Source organism: Babylonia areolata, chromosome 3 (genome assembly GCF_041734735.1).
Source record: "Babylonia areolata isolate BAREFJ2019XMU chromosome 3, ASM4173473v1, whole genome shotgun sequence".
Taxonomy (NCBI): domain Eukaryota; kingdom Metazoa; phylum Mollusca; class Gastropoda; order Neogastropoda; family Buccinidae; genus Babylonia; species Babylonia areolata.
In genome coordinates this window covers 46,927,288-46,945,251 of record NC_134878.1, presented here as the reverse complement: position 1 = coordinate 46,945,251, position 17,964 = coordinate 46,927,288, and the positions used below count along the sequence as shown (strand labels likewise).

The window sequence follows — 17,964 nt, the reverse complement described above, 5'->3', positions numbered from 1 at the left end:
TTTAAATATATAATTAAATATTTTGATTCATTTTGTATGTTAGATTAACCTGTCGGATTTTATATACCTCTGGAGGTTTAAGATATGGTAATGGAGGTACCACCCCACAGCAAAACCTGAACCCAACTGAACAAAGTTTCGGTTGAACTAGACTTGACGTGGTGTTGAGACTCTCATGTATTGTCACTCGAGGGGGGGAAACAGCAGTTTTTGTTCTAACGAATACGCATTTCGATAAATGTACTCTGAATGACCAATGTGTGAAGGAAAGAGGGTTTGTGTTTCTTTGCTGCTGCGTTTGTTTACGAATTTCACAGTATCAAGATAACCAACTTCCTGTTGGCTGGCCTCAGCTCAGAGCTCTTCATTCTCCCACCACAGCTGGACAGTTTTGTTGTTGTTGTTGCAAACCCAGCACTAGCAGTTCACATTATTCATGGTTACCGTCAATAACCAATAGACTGCTGCTAAATTACTTTAGTGGTCTTTTTTTTCATAAGTGCATGTTCTGACTCAACACAGAATGGTTAAGACGCTCAGCTGCCAATACAGAGAGTCCGTGAGGGTGTGGGTTCGAATCCCGCTCTCGCCCTTTCTCCTAAGTTTGACTGGAAAATCAAACTGAGCGTCTAGTCTTTCGGATGAGACGATAAACCAAGGTCCCGTGTGCAGCACGCACTTGGCGCACTGAAAAAGAACCCATGGCAACGAGAGTGTTGTCCTCTGGCGAAATTACGTAAAATGAAATCCACTTTCATAGGTACACAAATATGTAAGCATGCACTCAAGGCCTGACTAAGCGCGTTGGGTTATGCTGCTGGTCAGGCATCTGCTCAACAGATGTGGTGTAGCGTGTATGGATTTGTCCGAACGCAGTGACGCCTCCTTGAGAAAGTGAAACTGAAACTGATCTGACTCAACACAGCCTAAAGACCAGTGACCACCAAATAAGCTTCTTTCAGATCATAATTACTGCTTCAATTTTTCACAGTGCCAGACTGGGTGAGCACTGCACAGAAGCAAAAACAGTCACTGTTGCTTTCCAGTGACAGTCCCCATGAATCTACCAACATAATTTTAAGACACTAACGGATTTTAACAAATGTGCAGAACAAGAAATGTCAAACAGAATATCATCTGGAACTGAAGTCATGAGAGCAGGGCATTAAAGACCAAAATTTTGGCTTAAAAAACTAATACATTGATGGTTGAAACGAAATGCTGAATGGAAGCACATTATATATCTCTGGCATGTTGTGTCAGATTTATGTAAATCACAGGAGCTGCTGTAAAGAGCTCTTGAGATATTATTTATTTTACAATTTTGATTGGAGACTTCTTGTTTCTAGGCATCAAACAGGCCAGAGAGTTATCAGACAACTACTGTACTGGTCAGGAAATTTGAACAAGTCTATGAAGCAGTGTTCAACCTGAAGCAAAAGTAGTATCTCTAGTTTAATTGACCCATCAGTATATGATACTGGTCAGTTCCAGGTTTGGCTCATTGCTGCTTCAGTTTAGATACATTGAAATTGATGCTGTGACTGGAGGGGTGACTTTAAACTCTTAGAACCTCAGTACCAAGTCAGTAAAACAAAAATGAGCCCAGCCTTATATAAACCATTTCAATGATCCTGCTTATCATTTTACCCACAGTTGCACTGGCATGGAAGGGTTTGGCAGGTAATCAATATTGCTCAAAACATACATTAATCTGCTTGAATTTACTTAGTTACTAACTGAAGTGGAAGAATCAGTAGATACACCTTAAAAAAACAAAAAAGAATTCTGAATTTCATTGGCAGCAGTCAGACATTGTCAAAGGTGAGGCTGAAACACTTGATTTATTATTGGTTGTTGTTGTTGTTGGGTTGTTGTTGTTTTTTTGGGGGGGGGGTTGTTTTTTGTTTGTTTGTTTTTTAATTTACACAAAAAAGTGTTCCTTTTGATGACACTAGTGATCTAACAAGCAGGCTGATCCACATTTTGGATCCTCTCACTTTTTTTTCTTTTTTTTTATGTACCAGTAACAACCATACATTTTTCTCTGATTTTTGTGTGCCGTCTTGCTTGCTGCTGCATGAAATATTGCTGCAAGGGTGTTGCATTGGTGGTTTAGACATAGAATGATACCATTGATAGATCAATATGCTTATTTGCATGTAGTAGATCCCAAAACTGGGAATAACTTCTCACGTGATATACTTACACACACACACACACACACACACACACACACATATATATATATATAGAGAGAGAGAGAGAGAGAGAGAGGATTACACACCACTAACAAGAAGAGATCCAACTTCAAGGAAGCTGCTGCTTGTATGCACTGAAGACTGCCCTGGGTTCAAAAGCCTGATCTGAGGAGTTGAGACCACAAGTGATCATATGGTCATTACATAACTTTGTTTGCATGCAAATGCTGTACATTGTACTTCTTGTGCAGAACCTGCAGAGGAGTAGGGCTCCCATTGAAGATGTGTTTAGGTTTCTCTCTCATTCGATATTCAACTTCAGTTTTCTTTTGAGTCAGACCATTCTCTACTTTACAGTTACACACTTTAGTTTGTACTTGTCAATGCACAACACTGACACAGTGACCGTTTTGCTTGATTTGAGCTTTCTAAGATTAATGAGAATCTTACTAACAGTTGTAACAGTCTGATATCTGATTAGGATGACTGGAACAGATACTACAACCAAAAGAAATAAGTTTTAAAAAAAATGTTTGTGTTTGGCAGAGACATGTAAGAAACATATTCATAATCATAATGATATTTTTTGTGATTTTAGTTGTGTGAAATACTTAAATGCCAGCAGTACACTTTCTCTGTGTTTCATTGCAGTAACTATAATCTAGCCCTTGTACAGTTGTAGATCTATGTATGGATCATAACACAGTGCAGACTGACAGCATCCAGATGAAGTTTAAAGGAAGAACTCAGTTTATGTTGATTACTAAATAAGCCAATATCCATGAAATATAAATTGTTCTGGACATTCTTTGAATATATGAATTGTAATTTGTATACAGTGAGTACTAAACTTTTTCCAAACTTTGTAGTCACTGATACTGATAGTATCAGTGATATCTAATCTTGATGCACTCATTAAATAATTGTCTTGGTTCTATTAATATATCATTCTCATAATTTATATTAACGGTGATCTACTTAAAGAAGCACACAGACTGATATAGTATACACAGACATATAACAGACAGAATATGCACATGTATTCATGTACATGTGTACTCACTCTCACATGCGCGCGCGCGCGCGCGCGCACACACACACACACACACACACACACACACACACACACACACACACACACACACACACACACACACAGACTATGTTCTGTGTAGTTTCAAACTAATTTTGAAAACCTAGAGAGAGTGGTCTTTGTGGCTGGGTGAGCTTTTACTTTTGACAGTGACATGACTGATGTTATTTCGACAGAGCAATGAGTCCGGAAGCTGCAAGAGAGGATGTCGCTTTTGTTCCATCATGGCTTTCTTCCATGACTATGCTGAAAATGAGACCCTGGCAGACTGCACAGACAGTGAGTACCAAACTCTGTAAAAGGGAGAGGAATCTGTGAAGTGGATGTGGCTGTCACATGGTTGAAAATAAGCATCGCTGTAAATTTTGATATGAAAACACATAGTGCTTCTATGTTTGTGTGTGTGTGGTGGTGGTTTGTTTTGTTTTTTGTTGTTGTTTTTTGTTTTTTAGGTCAGATGATTTTATTTGATTTAGATTTACTTAGCAAGACTGTCAGATGATTTTATTTAGATTTATTTTGCAAAACTGTCTTGACTCTTCAGTGTCAGAGCTGTAAAGGAGATGGAGTGCAGTATAAGTAAGCTCCAGATTTACAGAATATGGATAATAGTGGTTTTTAAAACTGTGTAATAAAAAAAACAAACTAATATGGTCCAAAGTCAGAAATAGTGTCAAACATTGAAATCTGCTATTGATTGTTCTTAAAACTCTTTAATTTTAGTCTGGAATCAGAAATGGTGTCAAATGTTGAAATCTGCCTTTGTGCTTACGTTATTGAAACATGTCTGTGATCAAGCCCTGATCGTGTATGTAAATGGTTCTTTTGGGTCCAGGAATTAAACTTTCACCTTTAGATAATCTCCTCTTTTTTTTTATCTTTATTTTCTTTATTTTTTTCTTTATTTTTTCTTTTATGTCAGACAAAGAAAACTATATATAGACTGTAGAATTTTTTTTTAAAGATGAAGAGAAGTTTAGTAATGTATAGATTTACCTTTTGTCAAAGTTCATGGAGTTCTGATGAAGAATATGTCATGCATTGTTATTGAACAGACAATTCTCCTTTATTACACCAAACTCTGATGCAAAGATGAAATGACTGTGAAATAATAAAAAGGTAGAATATGATTAGGTCCAAGTTTTTGAAAATCTTAACACAAAAACATATTTGAATAAGGTGAGGACTACATTTTTGTATTCATGCAACTAAAGCATGCAAAGATATTAAACAACTAATTGCTGATTGTAGCCATATCTGAAAAAAGTGTATTGCCTTATTTAGATATCTAACTCTGGCTCACAAAAATGACTGTTTTTTTTTCTTTCATGCAGTAATATGGCAAATTTAGTAGGAAGGATTTTTTCCTTTTATGGTGATTGTCTAGTAACTGAATGTTGCAGATAATAAAAACCGTAAATATATAAATCATTATTTCCTCTTCTTGCAATGCTTTTGAAAGTATGTTATGTGGAATGTGATATGTCTGCCTTTTGAATTGATGCTCAAACTGATGCAGCATCACACATTACTGTGTGTGTGTATGTGTGTCCAGGTTGCCGCGAGGCTTACAATGGCACAAACGGTATCAGCATCAATGAAGCTGATGCCTGTGTGAGTGGCTGTCGCAGCCAACTTCAGAATCTGGAGCCAAAGGGAGGAGCACTGCTGCCACAGGACGAGGAGCGTGTAAGGAATTCTAAGCGCATGTGATGTCGTGTTGTTAGCGTTCTGTTCTCCAAGTCCATTGGTCAAAAGTGGGTTTAGTTTTTCTTTCTGTCTTTCTTCCCTTTGAATTATGAACAGTAGTGTGTGTGTGTATGAAGATAAAGTAATCTAACATAGTGCATACTAAAAAAGGGATATATATAGGGAAAATGATTGACCATTTTTGGGGGGGGAGGGGGGGTGGAAGAGTTTCTATTCTTTTATCTGCAAAAAGGGCACATTTTTCTGATAAACCTGAAACTTTGTTCGTAAAAACTGGAGTATGTTTCAAACTTTCTGCCCCCTACACACATGCACATACTGTAAACTACCTTGTAAATACCCTGTACTTTTTTTTTTTTATCACCCATCCCGTTATGGCTCAAAAACTGTGTGTAGGGTACTACCTTGTAATGGGCGGCTTTATCGCTAATCACCCACTGTCAAAAAAAACAAAACAACAACAAATAAATAAGCAATGTTTATTGATTTTGCTATTTGTGACCATTTTGCTGTACAAAGCAGTGCAGATTTAGATACAGGGATAAAGACGAGATGATTTTGACAGGTGGAGGATGCCAGGATGCACATGCTGTACCCCCTGATGTACATGCACAGCGTGTACAGCAACATGCTGGACAAGGTGTATCGCCACATGGAGTTCAGCTGGTCCGTCTTCAAGCAGGGAGACTCCGGCCAGATTGTGGTCGTTCGCTCCCAGCCCGTCATCGTCAACTTTGTGCCTGAGGACGTGGACCTTGAAGGTAGGACGATGATAGTGTTGGAGTTTTAAGTTTTCAGTTTCTCAGGGAGGCGTCACTGCGTTCAGACATCTCCATGTACACCACACCACATCCTGGGCAGATGCTCTACATTTGGAGCTAGTCAGGCCTTGTGCATGCATACATATATATATTATGTATTTATGAACCAGTCAGAATTTTTGCCAGAGGACATATTTAAGTTGCCATGGATTCTTTTCCAGTGTGCAATGTCAAGTGCGTGCTGCACATGGGTCCTCAGTTTATCATCTCACCCAAACAGCTATCTAGGACCATAGTATTGAAGCAGTGGTACTTGTACACTATTAGCTTTGTGCCTGTTGAAATGGAGAATGCTTTTTTTTTGCTTTTTTTCCCCCTTCAGCATGATGAAATTGAACTGTTTGAAGTTGAATCTAACAAAAAGTGTGCTTTGTAAATTCCATGAATTTTCAGTTAGTGGAGTAAGTGTGATTATGTGTTGGCAGATTTCAAGTGTATTGATGAATGTCAAATGTGTGAGTGTCAGTGACAAAGTTGTGATTATTATCTTTTTCAGACATGGATAGGCACATACAGCTTATGACACAGTGGTCAGGTTTTTTGGTTAAAAAATATTTTAAAAACCCAGTGCATTTTAAGTCAGAAATTATGATACAGAATGAATTACCAGAACTGGTAGGCTGACCTTCATGGTGTGTGATATTGATAGCCCATTGAGAAGTACTGACACTCGACTCGTATGGGTGGAGTTGTGAATGGGGTAGAAAGCAGAACTCAAGCCATGAAGGTGGACAGAGAGATTAGACCAAAAATGCCTGAATCTTTGAATCATATCCCATCCAAACTCATGCTACTCCAGTTACGAGTTAACTCATACCGTGATTACTTCCCCTGAGGACCTGGTACGAGTAATCTCAAACCATTACACTGTTTTCGTTTATTCTTGCTTGGTACAGTTGGCATTCAGAACTGAGCCGTTAACAGATTGCAGAAGCATGAAAACGAAGCGTTGTTTGACTGATTAAATCATCAACTCTCCATCAGTTTTCACCATTTTAGTGAACAACCTAATTTTTATTGCAGTGATCCTATGGAGTGCTGGTCCAGGGGAGTTGTAGCAGGCATGTAGCTGTAGAGTAGAACAAGTATCTGGAAAGCACTCAACACTATCCATGATAATTTCCTTTTTAAATCACCATTTTCCTAAAATCTTGGCTCTTACTCTCAAAAGCCTGATCCCATGTGAAACGTTCAGACATTCCAGATGAGACTCCTTGGCCCGATGACCGCACCAGCAGCTTTGTGGAGACCAACATCGCTGGACAGGACAACTCGGCCACTCCCTTCTTCAGCTTCGCCTTCGGCCCGTCACAGCTCAGGTCTGCTCGCAGCATGGGCGACTCGCATGATCTGCAGCTGGATGCAGGTGAGCGAGTCGTTGCGGGAGTACTGGTGTTTGTGGCTTTGCTGAAACAGTTCTTTTCTTGTGTGTGTGTGTGTGTGTGCATCTCTCTTGCCTTCTTTTTTGTTCTTGCAAGTGTGGAGTTCAGAGAAAAAGGTGAAAGAGCACAATTGCAGTAATGTTACTTCAATTGATTGCCTCTTTTTGATGTTCTGTTGTGTGTTTGCCAGTTTCCTGAACAGTCTGTGTGGGGTTGCATAAAATTGCCAGTCATGGTTTGAATTCTAGAGCATGTCGTGGTACCAGCTGTTTGCATTCTGATAAAAACGTCAGATGAAGATTTCCTGCTGAGAAAAACAGCAATACCAAAAAAGTGTGACTATCTAGTGTGACTATCTAGAAATGATAAAAAGTGTAAAGTTTTGAATTTGTCTAACATCTTAATAATTCCTTTTAAACCATAAGACTTCACAGTTTTGTTTCAGGTTGTCTTTTTTTCTTTTTTTCAAGTGTAATTTTCATTAGCTGTGTGTCCCTGTGCAGAATCGGACAGATCAGACTGGCTGTCGTGTGTGGCCAGAAAGACAGGCATCGCTCGCATCGTCCTATGCTTCCTGATCCTGGCCACGGCTGTCGTCATGATCTGGTTCTGCCTCACTGCTGCCGCCACCGCCCCGGAGCAGGTCAGACAGGTTTCATTCACTCTGCTGCACGTGCATAGCTTACTTCCTTTTTCACTACGCATACTTTACCGTGACCCACTAGTGCAGACTCCAGCAGGGAGGCTGATTCCTGTCCTGTGCAAACAACTATCCGCCTATGCAGAGAAAATGAAAGTAGCTACAGCCAATAACCTCCCGGAAGTAGATTACCTCCCCTCTGTATCCCTGACTAGCTTCCTCTTTTTCCGGCAGCCATCTTGACTCCTAATCGGCTAATTTTTTTTCGTATTTCTGTCTATCGATTTTTTGACACTCATGTTTTGTATCTGACAAAGACTTGTATCAGGTCACAAACTTAGCTCGTTTGGGCAATCGAGCAAAAATTTATGGTGCAATCGCAGTCGTAAGGGCACTCTACCTCGGGTTCTTTCAAGAACAGGTACAGTATTTGGGGCAGAAATTCAGCCTTGTGGCCTGTCCACGCCTCCTCCACTCCCTCTGGACCACTACCACCTCCTGCACCTCCTCCGGTGTCATCTCTGGGATTGTTTACCTTCCACACAGTGAGGATGTTGTTTCAGTGACACGTTACACATGTGAGAATAACAGTTTGAGTTTCAAGGTGTCAGAAGTGTGTGGACTGATCCATGTACACTGCACCATGTCTGCTGTTTTAGGGGAGAAATTTTTTTTGAAAACAGGCAGGTGCTGATCTTCGCATAAACCCAACGCCCTGATCATGCCTTGAGAGGTTAGGCTTAAACATTAACATAAAAAAAAATTAAAATAGAGTGACAATTGAAAATGTGTATATAAATCAGAAAATATAAATTAATGAATTATTTTGTTTTATCTGAGAATAAGAAAAAAACCCAGTAAGGATAGTGGTGTACAATAACAGATGGAAGACTAGGCCAGTAAATATTTCTTTTGCAGTTTATGATCAGATTAATAAAGTCGGGTTTATTCAAAAGCCTTTGTTGTGTAACAGACAAAATGATTTTGCCATGGATCAGTATCATTCACCTTTTATTCTTTTGCCTTGCTTTCAGCACCTGAGCATCAACGGGGACCTGGAGTACCTGCGCACCATGGACGAGAAGGACTGTTACAAGCTGCTTCAGCCTCAGAGCCGGGTGGAGGCCAGACCACTGCCCATCAAAATTAAAGTGGAGCAGATCTGATTCCTCCCATCCCCCCACCCCTCCCCCCCACCACCCTGTCTTTCCAATATGCAGTACACCTGTGGTAAAAACATGCAGTTATTCTTTGCACTTGGCTTTTCAGTTCCGTTTTTGTTTTGTTTTTATGTTTCCGTAAATAGTTGGAATCATTTGTGGTTGTCTGTTTTCGTGTGTGTGTGTGTGTATGTCTGTGCGCACATATTGTGATTTGATTGCATATTTCCACTTTGTTTTGATAATTTATGTATAAAGAATGTTGTTCCCCTTCTCCCCCTGAACATTCTCCATGACTCCCTTTGATTGCAGTAATGCATTACTTAACATAAAAAGAGCATTTGAATGACTATTTCAGAAGTTGTACACAATTGTCATAGATGACTGAAAATTAAATCCATAAAAAATAGGTAAATAATAGATTTTCTCTTCCAACCCCCACTCCAAAGGTGTATAAGGCCCGAGTAATCAGTGAGAATGTTCATGTCCAACAATTTACAACCTTTTCCCACCCCTCAACTCTCTCACCACACATCCGTATGGACAAGCACGTTACATTATATTGTTTTAAATTATGGTTTGTTTTATATTTTCATTAGTTACACACACTATATTCCAGTCTTAAAAAAACATTTTCTCAAAATATTCCACTGTGAATAGATAGTCCCTAGTAACCTTAGGTCCCAGAGACAGAACTTTTTGCTTTGTTTTCTTTCCTTGTGTGTTTGCTCAAGAGTGGCTACTTTACAGTGGATGGTTCTTTGCCTGTGGATTTATGGATGGTTCTCGCCTGTGGATTAAGTATTATGTGCAAGTTTTGCTGCTTCTTCCCTAAATTCATTCCTTGAGGTGGTTGGGTGTTTTTCTCCCTAAGTTTTCACTGAATGCTTTCTTTTTTCTTCTTCTTTTTTCCCCCCTTTATGATAGTAATTTCTGAATATTGTGGTTTGTTAGTGCATTTTGGAGGGTTCATACTTGTTAGTACAGACCACTCACAACACAATTCATGGAGTTCAGCTCTTCAGCTCAGCCCTGGTGAACCTGCTCACTTATCAGCGTCCAGCAAAAAGGTCCAGTTTTTCCAATCCTGGACTGGGACATTTACGTGAAAAAGTGTTGCTCACTTTCACATGATATGAAGCCATCGTGCGTAAAGTCTGTGAAACATCCTGCTTGAACAGGTCAGTGCCATCAGTCAGCTTTTGTGCAGAACAAGGGAGTAGAATGTGTTACAGGGACTGAAGACTGTCAAACCTGCTTGCTGTCAGCAGATGTTTACACTCTTCCTAATTGTGCAACGTGTGAGCCCTTGTCAGTCGCTCACATAAACTGTCTTCATATAGATCTCTGAAGTGGTTTTGTGAGTCAAAATTGTGGAGGTCTCTGTTTTTCAAATACAAATTAATTTTTGTATGGAAGATACAAGATTTGGTCATCAATTCTTCATTTCTTGGATTTCAAGCAAAGTAAGAGAAGTGAGAATGGTATTTGGAATTTAAGAGATTTCATGGAATGTATTAGCCCTACTTATTACATAAACATTGCTTTTCATCTTCATTCAGGTAGGTGCTTGAGGGATCTGTTGACAGAATTAATCATCATGGCTATATAGATAGGCATATAGTCGTATATATCCAGGAATAATGTGGTGACGGTATTGTTTTTGCACATATCAAGAACTATAGCAGTGTAGGGTTTAACCATGTGTTTGGGGGTCTTCCGGAGAAGACTGGGTGTTTTATTTTGCACAGTGAAAAGCTGGGACTTGGTCAACTAATGTGATTGTTAATTCACAATTCATGCATTAAGTGGGTGTTCAATTTCTGTCTCTGTAAATTATTTTGGATTCTGTTTGACTCTCTCCCCCACTCCTGGTAGTCTGGTGAACTCTTTTGTAATTTCTCAAGTGTATGGGGCTGTATTTAAGATTAATGTGAAAAAAGGATAACAGATTATACTAAATTGAATATGAAGTAGGGTTCTTAACTCGTCTTTTATTTTCAAGGTAGCACTTTTCCCATTCAGGCTCTGAGTCTGACTAGAATCTGTTGTTGGCGTGTATGCATATTGTTGGAGGCTAAATGGATTCATTTGCAAAGTGGTGTATTCTGGAACATTTTTTGATGTGTGTATATATATATTACTCAGTTCAATTTAATGGGCTTGGTGCAGTTTCTTTTTGTGGTGTTTTTAACATGTGGTTCTTTGTGGTATGCTTTCTCCAGACTGTCCTGTTTGAGGTAAAGGACATACACTTGTACATAAAGATAATTTTCTTTCTGGATGCTAACTCGCATAAATTATGACATATCATTTCCCCCTACTGTTGAAGTATTTGAAAACCACAATGGTTCATTTGAGTAAATGTCTGGTTATTGTCGGCTCGTAAAACCACCAAAGGTTAGAGTCGCACAGTATTTAGCTGCAGAGTATTATACTTTATACAGAATGAATAACACCTTCTTGATATTAATGGAGTCAGTCTCTGGCTGATTTAGATCTACTTCCCCAATATAGTCTTTCCCAGCAGTATGTAGTCACCAGCTAGCAGTCAGATATGCCAGAACTTTCTCCAATGTTTCTCGTTTGTTTTTTTATACCATACTTTTTGGCATACAAGGTGCTGCATCATGTATGGTGCACCCTCCTATTTTTAAGAAAAAAGGCCGTATACTTTTTGGCATACAAGGTGCTGCATCATGTATGGTGCACCCTCCTATTTTTAAGAAAAAAGGCCATATACTTTTTGGCATACAAGGTGCTGCATCATGTATGGTGCACCCTCCTATTTTTAAGAAAAAAGGCCATATACTTTTTGGCATACAAGGTGCTGCATCATGTATGGTGCACCCTCCTATTTTTAAGAAAAAAGGCCTAGTTGGGGCAGATAAGATGCATATTCCACACAAAGTGCATCTACCTTGATATGCCAGGCTCTGCTACAACTGGATGTTTTATTAATTGTGACATCTTTGGAAAACTGGAGTGGAATCCGACTTGTTTTCGTTTGCTTTTAGACTTCTGTTACTTACTCTGTTTGTTGCTGCTTTTTTCTCTCTCTTTCTTTTTCTTTCTTTCTTTCTTTCAACACATTCTATACAGTTCGGAAGCCTTCAGTTAAATGTACACTGTTGTAAAGCCCCAGTTCATTATTCAATCAGAATCCAGTCTGCTGGCCCTGCTTGCAGTTCTGTCCTCCCTCCCATTACTTTAAATTTTGTATAAAACATTAAAAATTGTGATCGGGTTTATTTGAAATTCTGTATATGTTGTTTGATACTAAGGTGAATATGAAGTGGTTCCATTAGAGTGATGAACCATGTCAAAACGAACAGTGGAAAGACGGACATATTGCTGTTCAGTGCAATTCTGCACGTTTATTGTGATAAAAAATGTCATTGAGTTTGCTGTGACAAGAGGCACTGAGTGGTGGGAAAGTGAAAAGATGCGAGGGTCTGAGATCTAAGTTTAAGAAATAAAAAAAATTAAAAAAAAGTACAGCACTTTGTAGGCTGAAAGGTTTGGTAATCTGTTCACTTCAAGATGACTTTTTTTGTTTTTTGTTGTTGTTGTTTTTTTCTGTCATGGTCTAAAGAAGACAGCTTTGAACTTTGTCCCTTTTTTTCTGTCATTTTATCTTATTCTGTTTTTCATGTGGACTAGGTTCTCTGTTGAAAATTTCTTGTGGGGTAAAATAAAACAAAGAAAACGTATAATATGCTTGTGTGTATCTGTAATCTAGACGCAGTGTGACACCAAGTGGAAAGCGGCAAAACATCAGAATGGTCCTGGAACAAGCAGCACAGAGAGAGCTGACGGTTTCAGCACTTTTTTGGGGGGGGGGGGTCACAACAAATTTTTATGAAATTTGGGCTGTTTACTCAGGAAAGAGCTCATTACAACAGTGGAGCACACTCATTTGTTTTCTTTTTTACTATCTGCAAGTGTACATGTTTCCCTAACATTGGATTTTTCTTCAGAATTTTGCCATGACAACCCTTTTATTACCATGTGTTCTTTTACTTGCTGTACACACAGGACTCCGGTTATCTCATCTGAAAGACTAGCATCCAGACCACCACTCAAGGTCTTGTGGAGGAGGGGGGGGGGGGGGAGTTAAAATCCAGGTGCATATGAGAATCAAACCAGTGGACACTCATTTCCTTGTATGGGGTATTACCAGCAGGCCAGCACTCACCAGTTGTGACCCATCTTAGCAGCAGGAAACGCTGAGAACACTGCACAGCAAGTTCCTCCACATCCCCCATATCCCCAAACACAGCCACTGGGGTTCCTTTGAAACACATTTTGTCACAAAGCAAGCACAACTCCAGGGAAAAAACACGAAAATAACAGTGAAATTAAACTTCATATATCTTGTTCCTGTCTTTTACAGAATGTTGACGGAGTCAGCGCAGTTCGACTTTCTGTCATCCAATTAAAACAGAAAACTTGACAGCTTGGTGGGGCGTGTGCAAGGATCACACACCACACAAGCAGACACTGTCCAGACTGTGTCACATTACACAATGTGCATTATGAAGTTGAACTGCAGTTATTCCAGTGAATTGGGGCACTGTCATGCATTATTATAAAAGAAAAAAAAGACAACTACAATAAAACATCAGCTCTATGACTAAAGCATTACTTCGCGAAACATTCTGCCTCATGTAGCCTGGATCTGCACTATAAGTGCACTAGGCAAAATGCCTACATCAAATTAAAATACTGTCTGCATATCAAGTGGTCATTTTAGAAGCTACACAGACCTTTTCACTGCACCAAAAATAGATATTGTCATGGGGGGGATACACAGACCTTGTCACTACATGAAAACTAGACACCGTCATGGGGGGGATACAGTCATTGTCATTACATGGAAACTAGACAACATCCTGGAAAACAGAACTGATCATGACAAGAAAACTGGACATCAGCACTGACAAAGTTAAATGTTAAAAAAATAATCAGAATAAATTAACCAGACGAAGGTTGTATATGTTCAAAATAACTTTCCTGATAATTAAGGGGGTGCATTTCATGCAAACATTATTGTCAAATAGGCCAGGAATTACAATAGTCTGTTCCAATCAAGGGGCAGATGTATCAATATGAACCTTGTCAAACACAGTAGAATATACCTACTGTACATACTACCAAAGTTCCCTCAACCATGTAACACTAACACTGATGTCAAGAAGAAAGTGATGATATGGATACTGATGTACTGCCTATCCTTGGTCAGAGACCAAGCTCTAAGCGCTTTAAAACATTTCCAGCTTAACATTTTTGAAAAACTCCCAGTAGGCAATCATCACCCAAATTTCATCCAAGAAATTTTGAAGCTGCCTACAATTTTTTCTGGATGAAAAATGACAAAGTTGTACTTAACACACTGACTCCAATTTTTTTCTGGATGAAAAATGACAAAGTTGTACTTAACACACTGACTACTATTTTTTTTCTTTATTAATCCCTCTCATTTTGCACACAGATAAGACAGTTTTGCCAAAATGTATCCATCTTTTCACTGATTGCATGCACTATGCTTTACCATGTTTGGAATCTCTTCAATCCAGCACAAAGGACTGAAACATTATCATGACGCCAGCTTATACTGCTTCAAGTACTTTTCCTGGAAGTCAGAACCTTTCACAAGGACAATGAAGGCAGGAGTTCCTTTGAAGACCACATATCTGAAACAGAAATATACAACTTAATAGAATCTGCAGTTTTTCTCAGCAACAAGGTTTAAAATACAGAAGGTTTATGAAGTGAACTTACAAGAAAAGTAATTATGAAGTGCGAGATCTCACAATTGACATCAATTCAGATCAGAAACTTCCACATCATAGTAAATCCTGTCCTACTTTATGGAGCAGAGACCTGGGTAACCACTGTCACTGCCATGAAGAGAATCCAGACTTTCATTAACACCTGACACTTTCTTCCCTCCTGGGCATGATGGAGTCCATGGCACCTCTCATTCCCCTGGGCAGGGTTCTCAAGCGCCCTTTTCAGAGGGCACTGAGGTTACGGTGGTCCCAGAGCACTCAGCCATGGGATACCCAGATATGTCTGGGCGAGTAGTTCCTCGAGGTGACATCAGAGTGGTTAATCACCCCTCTTCGGACACAGGGGGTGCCCACAGCCCCACCTACTCTTCAGGTGGCAGTCTTCAGACGCCTCCTCCCTGGGCTGGGGAGCCCACATGGACTCACTCCATGCAGCAGGGACTTGGTCCCCGGAGGAGCACCAATGCCACATCAATGTTCTGGAACTGGAGGCAGTTCGCAGGGCTCTCCTGCACTTCATGGGGGAGGCCACTGGCAAGACCATCCACTTGTTCACAGACAATACGACGGTCGCATGTTACGTGAACAAAGGGGGGGGAGCGCACTCGGCAGACCTCTCCCTGCGGACCAAGGCTCTCCTCCGTTGGTGCCACAGCAAGGGCATTGCGCTTTCAGCAAGACACATAGCAGGAAAAGCCAACATCTTGGCAGATGCTCTCAGCAGGTCCAAGAGTGTCATCCACACAGAGTGGACCCTGGACAAGGACACCCTTCAGGGGGTGTGGGAACGGTGGTTTTGGCCGATGGTGGACCTTTTTGCCACAAAGTTCAACAAGAGACTTCCCACTTATGTCTCTCCGGTTGCCAACCCAGAAGCGTGGGCAGTGGATGCTCTCTCTCTAGACTGGAGCAGTCTGATTGCCTATGCGTTTCCTCCCTTTCCAATTCTGTCCAAGGTGATAGGGAAAGCCAGATTGGAACGCCCGCAGCTGATCCTCATTGCACCGAAATGGCCAGCCCAGCCCTGGACCTTCCATCCCTGACACATGTTCCATCCCTGGAACTCGAAACCAAATCTCATCTGCTGAGGCAGCCTCGTTCGGGCATTCCTCATTCCAATCCTCAACTGCTCCACTTGCACGCATGGCTGCTGTGTGGTCGGAACTGTCAGCATCACCACTGAAGTCTTCGACCCCTTGGTCGGCCTCTGTGTTGGCTGCGCTGACCCAGGGGGGTGCCTCCTCTGACCTCTCCATAGTCACCAAAGCAAGGAGGGACGGAACGGAGACTTTGTATGACTTTCGCTGGAAGAAATGGTTGTGGTGGTATACAGCTCAGGACATTCCCCCTACTAACCCTACGAGCATGCAGCTGGCCAACTTTCTGGCTCACTGCTCCTCGGTTCTCAACCTGTCTGCTAGTTCTGTGCGAGGGTACAGGTCTGCCATCTGTACCACAATCAAACAGCTAGGTGGTCCCGCCTTTGAAGTGGATTTCCTGCTCAGAGAGGTGGCTAGGGGTGCCTCTCTGAAGGAAGCTAGAAACCCCAGAAGAGTGCCCCTCTGGGACTTGTTCCTGGTGCTGGATTTCATTCGAAAACAGCCCTTCGAGCCATTGGGGACTATTCCTTTCGACTTGCTCACCCTCAAGACGACAGCCGTCATAGAAGCGAGATTCATGGTCTTAGTGGAATGCCACAAGATCTGGTCTTCCGCAGAGATGGACCGGGTGTAACTAACTGAAACTTGTATATCTATCTAGATCCAGAGAAAACAGCTAAATGTTGCAGTGTGATTGCGGCGATAGCCACGTCTCCTTTACCACGGACTTAAAAAGAATTTTTAATTGCCCTTAAAGATTTTTTGAATGGCCAAGATACACCAGAATAATATGATTTAAACAGTGTTCTCACCGCAAATACCACAATTGATTTATCGCCCTTTAAAAAAGCATGTTTAAATATTATATTTTTGAACGTCAGTTAAGGAGCCATGATAGGTAAGACAGTTTCTTCTCACCTGAACACGCGGAGTTTGAATCTGCCGTTAGGACTTTTTTTTTTCCCTTCTAACCCGAAGCTTTATAATAACAAATACAGAACACATTTTAACAATTAGACTTTTTTTTTTAAAGTGTATCACAAGTGAGTCTTGAAGGACTTGCCTCTCTTGTTTGTTATTGGTGGTGCTGGGGTTTTTTTTTGGTTAATATTCTGTATTTCAAGGGCTGCAACACGAATACAAGAGAAACATAAACACATAAAATATATCTCTTTTCATTTCACTCACTTTTTGTGCTGCAGGGTGTTGAGTTTGCTGACAGGGTACAAAGTCTCATCCTCTTTGTCTTCAAAGTACAACTGCAAAATCCACACACAAATAAAAAAGGTGTGAGAGCATCAGCATTATAGGGATTGCCCCCACTGAATCCAGTCTAAAAAAATAATCGGTACTACAACAAATTATCCATCACTTCAAAATGTGTAATTGCAACCACAATTTCAATAAATGCAATCATCATGAAAGTGTTCAACTGTTTAATCTCACTGCCCCTTTGCTTCCAGCTGTCTCTGAATCATCAGAGTGAATCAAGAAAAAATAAAAGGCAACATACATCATGGAGAAAAAAAGGTGTTTCTTTAAAAAAAAAAGAATGCTTCAGAATATAGTTTAACCATGGAAATAGTACAGGGAGCAAATCTGAATCAAAACCGCCTTTTCTCAAGCACACAACAATGGCCAAACAAACCTATACACATGTAATAATAATGATGACAATAATGGATACTTATATAGCACACCATCCAGAAATCTGCTCTAGGTGCTTTTCAAAACACTTTCATTTATGTAACACATTACATCAATGTTACATACACACACCAACTGACAAATAAACACACACACACATACACAATACATACATACACTGTAACATACGTATGTACATAGCAGCTGCCCTCCACACATACAAGTCAATGAGAAATCTGCACATATCTGTTAACCTTAACTGGCTGCCCCCATCATCCACACCTGCAACTGCACGATTACCCTCCTTTCGCCCATCCCACCTTCCATCCACCCACCCCTTTCTCCCCCCACCACCCCACTCATCCTCAATCAGCCAAACACAACCACACCCAGACTTGTCAGCTCCAGTAATGGT

At 40.4% G+C, this 17,964-nt stretch overlaps 2 protein-coding genes across 3 annotated transcripts in view; one reads left to right on the top strand and one right to left on the bottom strand.

The window, feature by feature from the left end:
- Nucleotides 1-12,723, top strand: part of LOC143280027 (transmembrane protein 59-like) — a 13,014-nt gene extending 291 nt beyond the window's left edge. Inside the window, exons 2-8 of one of the 2 annotated variants that reach the window (XR_013054984.1) lie at nt 3,471-3,573; nt 4,850-4,983; nt 5,570-5,765; nt 7,021-7,191; nt 7,711-7,850; nt 8,882-11,627; nt 11,835-12,723. Coding sequence is in view for 1 of the 2 variants with exons in the window: in XM_076584490.1 (XP_076440605.1) it covers nt 3,471-3,573; nt 4,850-4,983; nt 5,570-5,765; nt 7,021-7,191; nt 7,711-7,850; nt 8,882-9,013 (876 nt within the window). In the remaining variant the exon portion in view is untranslated. Of the gene's footprint in view, nt 1-3,470; nt 3,574-4,849; nt 4,984-5,569; nt 5,766-7,020; nt 7,192-7,710; nt 7,851-8,881 lie in introns of both variants that reach the window. The other variant, XM_076584490.1, reaches the window with a different exon arrangement.
- LOC143280026 (tetratricopeptide repeat protein 4-like) overlaps nt 12,070-17,964 on the bottom strand; it is a 26,381-nt gene continuing 20,486 nt past the window's right edge. Inside the window, exons 10-11 of the mRNA XM_076584489.1 lie at nt 17,091-17,161; nt 12,070-14,703 (exon numbers count right to left, since the gene is read on the bottom strand). Of these exons, the coding sequence (XP_076440604.1) occupies nt 14,607-14,703; nt 17,091-17,161 (168 nt within the window). The 3' untranslated portion in view covers nt 12,070-14,606. The remainder of the gene's footprint in view (nt 14,704-17,090; nt 17,162-17,964) is intronic.